Genomic DNA, 13,682 nt, shown 5'->3' on the forward strand with positions numbered 1-13,682 from the left:
TCTAAGCTAATAAATAAGGCTTGATAATTTATTAAATAATAACTATTTTCAATGATATAGTTACTAGACGTGTTATCTTAACATATAAAAGAAGGTATATATCATTTTAATAAAACAGTATAATAATTTTTGTCTTAACTCTTAATATTTTTTAAGAAAAAATATTTAGGCGAGGATGGTACACCCATAACCTAATAATGATAAAATAAAACTACAAAACCTTAAACATAAATTAATAATGATTCCAAACACATTTAGATCAGAGCAAGGAAAATGTTAAGAGAAAACTATCCTCGCTTCCAGAGGGAAATTGTTACGTTAATTGGATTGATATTTCCATGTATTGAAAAATTGAACACATCATTCAAAATTGGCTAAGGTGAATATTATACTACTGTTTAAACCTTGTTAGCAAAAAGAACCAAATTAAAATATTTTTACAAAAAATGTGATAACATTTAACAACTCAAAAATAGAAGAATCACTTTGAACAAAACTAATAAACTAGAGAACCAAAATAGGTATTAAACTCTACGTGATAGTGATAGTGATTGTCATCTTTATGTATTATTAACTAATAATGGTTTGGTGGCACACTTTTATATACTGTATAAGGGTAAAAAATAAAGGCGAATTTTTGTATTATTTTGAAAATTTTGAAAAAAAAGAGAATAAAAAATAAGAAATAATAATATCAAAATGAATGTACAAAATTTTATACGTATCAAATTGTCATTTCCGGACATAGCATTAAAAGCCAAAATGAATTAATTACCGTTTTTTATTTTGAATAATGATAAATAAATGAATAAGTATATAGAAGCAACTTGTTTTAAAAAATAATGCTCAATTTCGTAAAACGCTGTGTTCACACACATACATTAATACAAAGAGATTTATCATCATATATTAACACATACTTTTGTGTATAAATAGCTGAGGTTAGAGCTTGAATTCCTCACAACTCACAGCATAATTAGATTCATAAGAAATTGTCCTTCCTATAGCCATGAGTTCAATAGTGGAAAAGAAAAAGTTGGTGAAGGGGAGGGTGGTGTTGATACGGAAGAGTGTGGTTCAAACCATAAGCAGTGTTCAGGGTCTTGTTGCCACTGGCATCAAGATAATTAACGACTCACCCGAACTTGATATCACTAAGTCTGTGTCTTTCAAGTTGATTAGTCGTAACAAGTCAGAGAATGGTTAGTCTTCTCTCTTTCTCGTGTTTTTCTTTTCAGTTCACACTATGCATTATCAGTATACAAGTTTTTCTATTATTAATCTTTCAAAAATATTTACGTTTATTATCAAAACCAATAGTTTATATCATATATGATTATTTGAAATCAGATGATACTGTAAAAAAGTCTTTCTACATTCCATAAAATGTACTACTTTCTTGTTATTTTTAGATTTTGATTTGTTTGCATTTTGCAGCTCGTAATTTAGCTGGGAAAGTTGGAAAGGATGCCTATTTGGAGAATAATGTTTCTGTGTTGCGAACTTTGAAAGAGACACGGGAGGAATTTGATATTTATTTTGAATGGGATGATAAAGATATGGGAACTCCAGGTGCATTTTATGTAACAAACAAAATGAATGAAGAGTTCTTCCTAGTCAGTGTGACTATTGAATATCCAAGTGAACACGACCAGAACCATATTCATTTTGACTGTAACTCCTGGATTCACAACCATAAATGTTACAAAACGGATCGCATATTCTTCGCCAACATTGTAAGTCAAATAACGATCTTTGTTATTTCCATTCTAAAAATTTAAATGAGAAAACTATATATTTATGAAAACTATCCATTGCAGCCATATCTTCCTGGTAAGACGCCGGAGCAATTAAAAGCGTACAGAGAAGAAGAGTTGAAGAATTTAAGGGGAGATGGAAAAGGAAAGCGTGAGAAATGGGATAGGATTTATGATTATGATGTCTATAATGATCTGGGCTTTCTTGAAAGCGATGGACAAGAACGTCACCCAGTTCTTGGAGGCCCCAAACATCCCTACCCTCGTAGGGTTAGGACGGGGAGAACCGTCATCCCAAGAAATGGTGAGTTACATTTTAGATTTAATAGGTTCGGAGGTCCTTACATTTGTGGGTTCGTTTCAATTGGGTCCTCTAATTTTGAAAGTGATCAATTTGGTCCCTAATTTAACAAAATTGAGTCAATAATACCCTTTCCGTTAAATGTAATGGACGGCGTTAACTTTTTAAACATGTAGCATGTTGAGGCATCCTTTTATTTGCAGGTTGCACAGTTTTATTTGAAGAATGCTTCAACATACCACATGTTTAAAACGTTAATGCCGTCCATTGCATTTAACGGAAAGGGTATTATTGACTCAATTTTGTTAAATTAGGGACCAAATTGATCACTTTCAAAATTGGAGGACCCAATTGAAACGAACCCACAAATATAGGGACCTCCGAACCTATTAAACCTACATTTTATCATGTTTTAATCACATGGTCTAATATGAAAGGCCCAGTCAACGAAACATGTGACAAATAAAAGTTTGAATTGTGGATGATAAAAGTGTCTCTATATATGCTTAATTTATGTCTTGACAGGTGAAGGATACGAGCTACCAGACGAGGTTTATTATGTGCCAAGAGATGAAAATTTCAGTGACCAGAAGACTGCAGAATTCTTTCAATTATCAAAGAAAGCTTTGGGTGGAAGCGTTCAACCTTTGCTCCTATCTTTGTATTTAAAGACCACATCAAATGAATTTAATGGCTTCGAAGAAGTGCTGAAAATGTATGAAGGTGGAGTTAATCTGCCTCTATCTATCACTGGAAACGGTAATCCAAGTGCCCTTGACTTCCCAACTCCTGATGTAATCAAAGGTAACTATTGCTTACTTGGAACTCCGGTATAACTACTTCCAAACACTACACTCTTTGCCAATTTTATCTTCTTTGCTATGGTTTTGTATAGAGAACAAGTTTGCATGGATGACTGATGAAGAATTTGCAAGGGAGATGATTGCCGGTATAAACCCTCTTGTAATTCGGCTTGCTAAAGTGAGTGTAAATATTAAATTTATTTTTAATATAAGAGATCTTTTATATGCTAAATTATTCTATTTTCGTGGCCTTTCTTTCTGATTATTGGACATCTTTATGAATGGCAGAAGGATGACCTTGTATTGCCATGGAAGCAACAACTTTGCAACTGTATTCAACCCAGTACAGTAACAAAAGAAATATTGGAGAAAAACATTGATGAGATGACACTAGATGAGGTGATAATATACAGGAAGTAAATAGAAAACAATATGATATCATAGAAATACAAAGTAGTTCAATATTCTTTAAATCCTGGGATTTGGTATTATTCTTTGGGGTATGGAGGCACCTAAAGTGATATTGTCTGTGATTCAAAGGTATATGAATTAACAAAGTTATCACTGAACTTAAATTTTTGGAACAGGCATTTCATAAGAAGAGATTGTTCATATTGGATTACTATGACGCATTCATGCCGTATTTGACGAAGATAAATAACCTTCCTTCTGCAAAGGCTTATGCCACCAGGACATTCTTGTTCTTACAAGATGACGGCACATTGAAACCACTTTGTATTGAATTAAGCAAGCCACATAAATGTCCATGTTGTGGAAATGAGAATGTCGAGACCACAGTGGTGCTGCCTGAAGACAAAGGTGTCGAAGGTACAATTTGGTTACTGGCCAAAGCTCATGTTGTTGTAAATGACACCAACTATCATCAGCTCATAAGCCACTGGTATATTTATACAAGAACTCAATCTGCTAGAAGCATACATATGCAAACATGTTAACGTAATACGAAATTTAATCTTTTAACTTTCTTGGTGTCTGTCAAATGTCACAGGTTACATACTCACGCAGTGATTGAGCCATTTGCCATATCAACAAACAGGAATCTCAGTGTACTTCACCCCATTTACAAACTCCTTCATCCTCACTTCCGTGACACCTTCAATATAAATTCACTTGCCAGGAAGTCTCTAATTAGTGCAGGTAGCGTTATAGAGCAAACTTTTTTACCTGGACCATATTCTATGGAGATGTCTTCTGCTATATACAAGAATTGGGTTTTCGCTGACCAAGCATTACCAAAGGATCTCATCAAAAGGTAAATTAACCGTATTAAATTAGAAAAAAATTAATGTGTCCAATTATGGGAAAATATCATGTCGATGGTGAAAATTGAAATAGCCCTGTTATGAAAATAACTTATTTCTTCTTCTTATGATTGATTTAGAGGTTTGGCGTTTGAGGATGACGCTAATGACCTTAAGCTAGTGATAGAGGACTATCCTTACGCTGTTGATGGATTAGAAATATGGAATGCTACTAAGCTCTGGGTACAAGACTATGTCGCTCTGTATTATTCGGACGATCAGGCAATTCAAGGAGATGATGAATTGCAAGAATGGTGGAAGGAAGTTGTGGAGAAGGGTCATGGTGACTTAAAAGCACAATGGTCTAAAATGCATACTTCTCATGATCTGGTTGAGACTTGCACTACCATTATATGGATTGCTTCAGCTCTTCACGCCGCTGTTAATTTTGGACAGTATCCTTATGGAGGTTATATCATAAACCGTCCTACACAAAGCCGAAGATGGATCCCAAAAGCAGGAACTCAAGAGTATGATGAGATGACAAAGAATCCTCAAGAAGCTTATTTGAAAACAATTACTCCAAAGTACCAGAGCGTTGTTGATCTTTCAGTAATGGAGCTACTATCAACCCATGCTTCAGACGAGGTGTATCTTGGACAAAGGAACAGTCTGGATTGGACTGCTCATCAAGAAGCAAAAGATTTGTTTAGAAGATTTACAGATGACTTAAGAAAAATTGAGAACGAAATCTCAGATAGGAACAGCAATGAAGGACTTAAAAATCGAACTGGACCAGTCAAAATGCCCTACACTGTGCTTCTTCCTACCAGTAAACCAGGGATGACTTTTAGAGGAATCCCTAACAGTGTCTCTATCTAAAAGCTTGGTGGCTTCCTTTTGCTTTCAATAACAGTTGCATGTTACGTGCATGCCTCATTGTGTGTGTTCTTGTTTAGGTCTCATTGTCTTTGATGCTGCTTTTGTACTCTGATAAATAAGCTCATTAGCATATTTCCTTTTATCATTGTAAACCTTTGTTATTTGGGCTTTCAGTTGTATTTTCAAGAGTTATCATCATGAATATTATGGTTTTACATTTTAACTCAATTTAAAAAACTGTGTTACACTATCTATTTAATTTCAATTATAATTTTTTAAAAAAATTGTATTGAGCTTGTTAATTATTAACATCCATTAAAAAATATCTTTAAATAGTAATCAATTTTAGAGACAAAAAATAATTAGTTATTAAAATGACCAATTTAGATATCAAATTATAAATTAAAGATGTTAATATTTAAAATAGTTTCATGAATAAAAATTATAATTAGTTGGTGAATTATTCAATAATAGTTTCTAACATAATTACCAAGATTTTGATTAACAAATAAATCGGTATTTAAATTATTCACTAATTAATTAAAGACCAATTTAAATTTAAGATTTAGAACACTAATTTCTTTATTAACTAGAGATCAATTTCGTGACAAATTCACAAATAAATTATAAATTTTTGTTCATAAAATATTATTTTAAATATTAATATGTTTTAATTTATAAGTTAGTGTCTAAATTTATCATTATAATAAATAATTATGATTGATTTTTAAATTTCTACATTTTCTTGTAGTAGTGATACTTGAGTATCTATAATACTAATATTTACGACATTGTTTTGCTGCGTGTACAATCTTAAGTTACTTCTCATATCACAAAAGTTGTAAGTGTCTTGATTCAAATGGCAATATTTTTATTTCCAAAAATATTATCCTTTTTGTTACTTAAACACAATCTCCTTCGGTGTCTTGTTTATTATTTCTTCTTGGTATCATTTCATCTATTGTTGACTCTGAATTCGACATGCTACCCATGAATCCCTTATTGTTGTTTGTCTTTTATTTAATTTTTAAAAAATTATTACTTAATTATTTATAAATTAATTTTATTTTATTTAATAAAATAATTATTATTAATTTAATATATGCATTATTATTTAAATAATAATTAAAATATTTTTTAAAAATTTATTAAAACGGATGTGCCACATCTGTTAATGGATGTGGCGACATCGTTGAAGTTTGTTTTTTTTTCTTTTTATTTTTTTAGTTTTTTAATTTATTGTATTTTAAATTAATATATAAATATTATTTAATTTTTTAAAAATTATTACTTAATCATTTTAAATTAATTTTATTTTATTTAATAAAATAATTATTATTAATTTAATTTATGTATTATTATTTAAATAATAATTAAAATATTTTTAAAATTTTATTAAACGGATGTGGTCACATCCGTTGAAGATTTCTTTTTTTTAAAATAAAAACAATAAAATAAAATATAAAATATGTAAACGGATGTCAACATCCGTCGAAGGCGTAACAAATGTTGACATCTGTTTTATAACAAAGGCAAATTAGGTATGGGGTGGTGCAGGGATCATCTGGTGGTGGAGGGAGCAACATTCTAAAACAAGTATTTAGAGTTTGGTGTATACCATCACCTTGTTGGGTTTTGTGACTTCCCTTCACAAATGTAAAATGACGTTATTTTAATTTAACTATTATATAGAGGAGATAATTAAGTTAAAACTTGAACTTTGGTATAAAAGAGAGCTACAAGAATGGGAATTTTCCTCTCCATTTTTTTCGCTATCCGTGAGATAAATTATTTATTTCTCATTCTCTCTTAAGTCTTCATTTTCTTTGCACAAAAAAAGAGATGCGACTCAATATTAATAGATTCATCTCAACACAAACTCGTTCATTGGCTCGATTCAATTTGATTTGATTCAGCTTGGTCCAGTTCGTTTTTGTTTGGTTTGATTGAGCTCGTTTCGGCTAGCTCGCTTCGTTTCGATTCGATTCATCTCGGTTCACTTTGGTTCATTTTGGTTAAATTTTGTTTGGTTCAATTAGACTAAGTTTGGTTGCTAAGCTTTGGTTCGACTCGGCTTAACTGGGTTCGGTTCCATTTAGTCGACTCAGTTCAGCTCATTAAGCTCGGTTCGATTCAGTTTGATTCAGTTTGGCTCGGCTCACATCAGTTCGGTTCGTTTCAGTTAGATTCAGCTCAATTATACTTGTTCAGCTCGGCTCGACCCTACTCGTCTGAGTTCATCGATTCAGTTTGGTTCGGTTATGTTTGACTTGGCTCAGCTCGACTCGTTCAGCTCATTTAGCTCAGCTCGGTTGTGCTCGGTTCGATTCAGATTGATTCAATTTGGTTTAGCTCAATTCGATTCGTTTTTGTTAGGTTCAGCTCGGCTTGGCTCGGGTCACTTTGGCTCGGCTCGGTTTAGTTCAGCTCGGCTCGACTCAGCTCGCTTTAGTTCGTTTCATTTTGATTTGGCTCATTTCAGCTCGGATTGCCTCTATTCGGTTCGGTTTGACTCGTTTTATGTTCTGGTTGGATTTGACTCGGCTTGGCTCAGTTCTAACAGTATCATTGATCTCATTCGCTCGGTTTTGTTCGGTTCAATTCGACTCAACTGTGCTTGGTTCGGTTCAGCTCAGCTTGACTCGGTTTGGTTCGATTTGGCTCGGTTCGAATCGGCTCGGTTCGGTTCAATTCAGATTGGTTCAATTCGGCTTGGCTCAGTTCGATTGGGTTTAGTTCAGTTCAATTCGGTTTGGCTCAGTTCAATTCGGTTCAGTTTGATTAGATTCGGTTCGGCTCGGTTCAGTTCAAGTTACAATGTCACTGCCATGTGACACCATGAACTGACACCTAACACTATTTTTAACGATGTTATTACATATCTAATAGCAATGACCTAATTACTTCAATTTTGTAAAAATAAAAATCTAATTGAAAAGAAAATGTTGAAGTAACTATTAGAGAAAAGTCAATAAAAATAGGGATCTATATGACTAAATCAAATAATAACACACAATACTATCAATATTTAATTATAATAACTAAATATAACCCAAATAAATATAAGTTTGAATTGCTCCATTAAAAAGATTTTATTGAACTATAGTTTTTAATATATTAATTTAATCGGACAAAAGCATACAATATTAATAAATGTTTTAAAAAAAATACAAGACTAAAATATGAGTTTAATCTAGATTGTATTTCTTTCCATTCAAAATTTTAAAATATAATATTTAGTCTTTAATTTTTTTTTATATTTATATACATCGTAAAATTATCATTGTGATAACTTTTTGGCAAGTATACCAAATTGTTCCAAGTAATACAGTGGATAAGTAAAAGTATCGTTTCGAAGGAAGTTGTGTAACACATGACAATTCTTCCTTTTATAACTCAATTAGACATCAAAATGCACAAAATAACACAGAAAACTCTTTTTGGTATTTTATCATCCAATTGGTGTGCAAGGAATTATATTTAAAAGAAACTTTGTTGGAATTGGGTTTCATGAATCATATGAAGATAAAACTCTGTACAATATATCATTATTTCATTCAAACATTCACATAAAGGCATACTAGTCCTAATCCTTTTACAACTAGTTCTAAATTAATATATCAAAATGTTAATCCCTTAGTCAATTTAACATACAATTTGCATTAAGTCCGATGTTAAGAATGACCAAGTTATTGACTATATCCCTAGATCCCAAGTCACTTAGGTGCTCTATCTATGCTCATGTTCAAAGTTACTTTCCAGTAATCAAAGACATTCAAATAACATTATATTTTCATACAATGTTATTAAATTCAAAAAAGAGCATATGAACGAACAACGATATATTGAACAGGAAAATTACATCAGAGTGAGTTCATTACATCCAATTCCAACGAAAGAAAAATTTAACTACTCCTAGTCATCTAGAACATACATATTTGAAGCAATCCCTTACAACAATGGTGTCTTAATGCCTTGAAGTAGTCTTTGGAAGTTCCTGATATGTTTTCGTTTCTTTCCTTTGTCCGGAACTTCTGTCAGGAGTTCTTTTTGTCTATTTCCCACTTTAAAAGCCAATTGAAAAAATAACTAAATCGCTAAGCGCACAACTCTTTATGCGCTAAGCGAATATTCAACTACAACATATCTTGAATTGTCCTTTATTCGCTCAGCGAGTTGTGCTGGTACGTTGAGCGAATAAAAATTCTTGTACAATTTATTACATACTTTCCTACTTCTAATTACAACTTTTCAACAAGGAACACACATTATTTCATGAATAAATACAAATTTTAAGTTAATTAATAAGTCTGAAAATATGTATTTTTCATATTTATCATCTTGGATTTCCAACACAAGTTGATATATTATTATTACTTTTAAAATTTTATTATAATACACAGTAATGTATAAAAGATATCTTTATCTTATATACTTATTTTATATCTATTTTTTGTTTTTGATTATATTTAAAATTATAATATTTTAAATGAAATAAGTGTATTATAATAACATAATAGTAAAAAGAAAATAATATAAATATAAATATACAGTCATGAAAAAATAATTATATACATTTCAATAATTCTATAATATTGTAAATAATTTTTAATTTATATTACTTCTGAAATATTATTTTTAATGCCTAATCCGTTGAATATTCCTTTTCAGAATAGGACACTGACCATATTCTCACTCTCAGTCATATCTCTCACGTGTAACAAAATAAAATATTGTAATTTTGCCGACAAGTTTCGTCATATAACGACAAAGGAACTCCTTCCAAAGATATCAATCATATATATTAAATTTACACCCATTAAATATAAAAAATATATATTACAAAATATTGTACTTAAATATGTTTCCAATAGTATTTTAACAAAATAAACAAACATCCATACGGAGACAAAAATGACAAATGTGTTTCCAATATAATAAAATTATTTTGTTTTTTATTATACTTTTATATATTTTAAAACATTTAAATTTTATAATAAAATCTATGTTGGAACTAATAAATTGCAAAGTATTGTAGTTAATAATAATTCATTTTTTCTATATTTCACAATTTTTATACGTTTTCTCTTAATAAACCCGTTTCAAATATAAATTTCGCAAATAAATATTTTTCAACACTATTTATTATAATAAATTTGATAATTGTTTATGTTAGACAATTTGATATTTATAGAGTTAAATTCGTAACATAAAGTAATATCATAGATGCGAAAAAATAGTTGAAATTTAGTTTCTGAAAAACTTCATTTTTAAATTGTGAATTGTGACGGACATCAGAAATCTAATTCAGAATTTAATTCTCAGAATAAAATTCTTAATTATTAACAGTGTCATTGAATACCCAAAAACTCACTCAGCTAAAAAATTGGTTCCAAGAAAGTCGAATTCCAAGTTTTCAAAAAATTAATAAAAACAAGGATAACAATTAACAAAAATCAAACCAAAATTCTATTATTGAAAACTAATAAGTTTTTCAGCTTTAATTTTTTTTTTAAAGTTTATTCATTAATATCACCATGGATAAATGACTTTATTTAATGGATGGCAGTTTCCCCAAAAATTACTCAAATAGGCAAATTACAGAAAAATCTTGATTAATGGGTAAATCTTTAAAATAAATTCATTCTGTATCCTTCTTAACATAAAGCCTTTAAATAATTTCAAATGTTTCAAATAAAATATTATCTATTATAAGTATATAAATAAATATATTATAATACATTAGATAATCAAATTATTTCTTGTTGTTTTAAATTATTCATAATTTTTCTACTTGGAGGCCCACTTTCACTCACAACACTAAAACAGTAACACAGATTAAATTTATAAATGTTAATTGTTTATTTTGATTAGAGATACTAATTAAATTAATATATAAATATTTGAAAACAATATTTTTAAGAAATAATAAACAATTGATCATATTAAAACAATTTAATAAAATATGTAATTTTCTTTCTAAATCAATATATAAAATGAAGTGAAACATATGTTGGTGACGTGGCACATATCATTGATACTCCCAACAAGAAAGGGCTTTTTAAATTACCAAGGACAAAGGTTTTAAATGTGGGAAAAGAAAACAGCCTGTGATCACACTGATACGTAACAAATAATCAACATTCATGTTTTCAATATGATTTAAGAAAATAAATTATCAATTTATTCAAGAAGTTTTACTTTGGTTTTTAAGTTGCAAAACAGCCTGTGATCAAGCTGATACATATATATACTTTAATGTTTAATTATGTAAAGAAAAAAAAAATTCTATCTTTCCGTGTAATTATTAAATTTTATAAATTTACTTTCCTACCAAAATGTATTTTTTAAGAATAATTTGACGGTAAATAGAAAATTATTTTTTAAAGTCAATGATATTAGAAATTTTTTATATTAAATAAATACATAACATTTTTTTCTATTTTTAAAAATCAAATTAGCAACTTTGATAATTTATAAATATAAAAATAAAAATTAAATATAATTTTAGTTTTTAAACTCTGACATAAAATTAAAATTTATACTTATCACAAATCATAAATTCAATACATTTTTATCTTCAAGTTATAAAAAGAATAAGTATAGTCTTTTTAATTTAACAAAGTTTTTTTTCTTACTTTGTTAAGGAGTATTTTGGATTGACTAAAATATGTTTTTCTCGTTAAAAAATTTAATGTAATTATTAATTTTAAAAACTAAGAACATATTTAACTTTAAGATTAAAAATAAAATTCTCAATTGAAAATACATTTTTTAGTGTTATTTTTTATTTAAAAAAATTCATTTTTTAATTCGTAATTTTATTCTTATATAATTAGATATAATAGCATATTCATTACTAGATAAAAATTATACGAATTTTTCATTTAAAAATAATTATTACATATTATTTGTATGAATATAAATGAATTCAACAACCAACAAGAACGGATTGATTCGGCGTTCATGTGTTCACAACACCATCCAACAAGTTTTAGAAGACTTTGTGGCATTGTTAGCGTAAAACCAATTAACATTAATTGTATTGAATTGTCAAACAATATACTCTATAAGAAACTCTATATATACCAAAATCATCTTAAATTTGAATAGTATGTTAGGTTTCAACTTACACTGAATTCACATCACACCATTTAGAACCTTGGACGTTTGGCTCATTTGGACAAGCTTTGCAGATTTCATTAGAAAATAATTTCATTTAGAACCTTGGACATTCTTATTTATGCATATAATCCTGGAAACATTATATGTGGAAGGGAGTAATTGAGAAAATAAGAGAAAGATTAGCCAAATGGAAAGGTAAATACCTATCTTTTGTCAGTATAAAGTGCTTGCTTAAATATGTCATCAAAATTTTTTTTTTCTTGTCTTTTTTTAAAGAGTTAAATATGTTTTTAATCTTTTAACTTTTAGTGAAAATTAGAAATAGTTTTTTTTTTCAAAACTTTGGTGTAGTTTAGTCTCCTAACTTTAAAAATGCATAGATTTAATCTTTTTAATTAAATTTTGTTAAGTTTATTTGACGTTTCAAACACGTTTCATGATAGTATTTGAGTTGTTTACATCGATTGACATATTTTCACTTCAATGTTAACTGAAAAACGTGTTTGAAACATCAAATAAACTTAACAAAATTTGATTAAAAGAACTAAATTCATGCCGTTTTAAATATGGAAAACTAAATTGATCCAAAGTTTCAAAAATGAACTAATTTCAATATGAAAGTTAAAGGATTAAAAATATATTTAATTTTTTTTCAAATTAGCAAAATCTGTGAAAAAATAATCAAGGGGATTCAAAGAAAGTTTTTATGGGGATGGGGAAGTGAACGAAGGAAGATTGCATGGGTTAAGTGGTATAATATTTGCAAACCAAAAGAGTTTGGGAGATTAGGAGTTAAAAACCTAAGGTTATTTAATATTATATTACTTGAAAAATGGAAATGGAAAGCAAGAATGGAATGTGAAGAGTTATAGAAAGCAATTTTGAAGAAAATACATTTCACGGAGAATTTTAGACACAATACTAACGAGACATGAATTCAATCTATACATAAAAAATTAACCAAAATCTTAAAATAATGAATTTGTGGTAGTTATCCTCATATGATACTTAAATTTTTTATTTTTTTACTCAATATAAAACTTACACTTACACTTAATTTTTTAATAAATATATAAAAGTTACCGTTGGTTGAAGGTTACAACACTCTCACACGACAGTTATAAATGTCATCCGAACTAGATAATTACCAAAATCAATTATAAATTTTATTAACATGTTAGGTTCCAACTCAAAACCAACATTAATAAAATTGTCTACCAAATATATAACTCGAACTCCGTAATTAAGGAAAACAATATGACACTTCCCAACCTTTCTTCCAAAATCTTAGATAATTGCAAATTAAATATGACATCTAAAATTTTAGATTTTAGAATGAACCATGTAACTAATTCATTTTAAAATCTATATAATAAAATATTACTTGATCTAATAATTTTAATGCAATAAAATTAAAAATTAATAAACGTAAGCGATTTTCCTAGTTACTTATTATATAATTGATTTTTTTAGAATATAAAAAGAAATTAAAAATAATAATTGTGAATATACACTTATATATATATATATATATACACACACACACATATAT

General features: G+C 28.7%; 1 protein-coding gene across 1 annotated transcript; it reads left to right on the top strand.

Moving 5' to 3' along the window:
• Positions 1-979: 979 nt before the first annotated feature.
• LOC124823792 (seed linoleate 9S-lipoxygenase-like) lies at positions 980-5,215 on the top strand. Its single transcript, XM_047296095.2, has 9 exons — positions 980-1,202; positions 1,438-1,736; positions 1,821-2,061; positions 2,584-2,862; positions 2,954-3,039; positions 3,150-3,260; positions 3,449-3,762; positions 3,871-4,134; positions 4,264-5,215. Exons 1-9 carry the CDS (start codon positions 1,010-1,012, stop codon positions 5,003-5,005), a joined length of 2,529 nt encoding a protein of 842 aa, XP_047152051.2. The 5' UTR covers positions 980-1,009; the 3' UTR covers positions 5,006-5,215.
• The last annotated feature ends 8,467 nt before the right edge of the window (positions 5,216-13,682 follow it).

This window comes from Vigna umbellata, chromosome 11 (genome assembly GCF_029865625.1).
Source record: "Vigna umbellata cultivar VRB3 chromosome 11, Vumbellata_1.0, whole genome shotgun sequence".
Classification (NCBI taxonomy): domain Eukaryota; kingdom Viridiplantae; phylum Streptophyta; class Magnoliopsida; order Fabales; family Fabaceae; genus Vigna; species Vigna umbellata.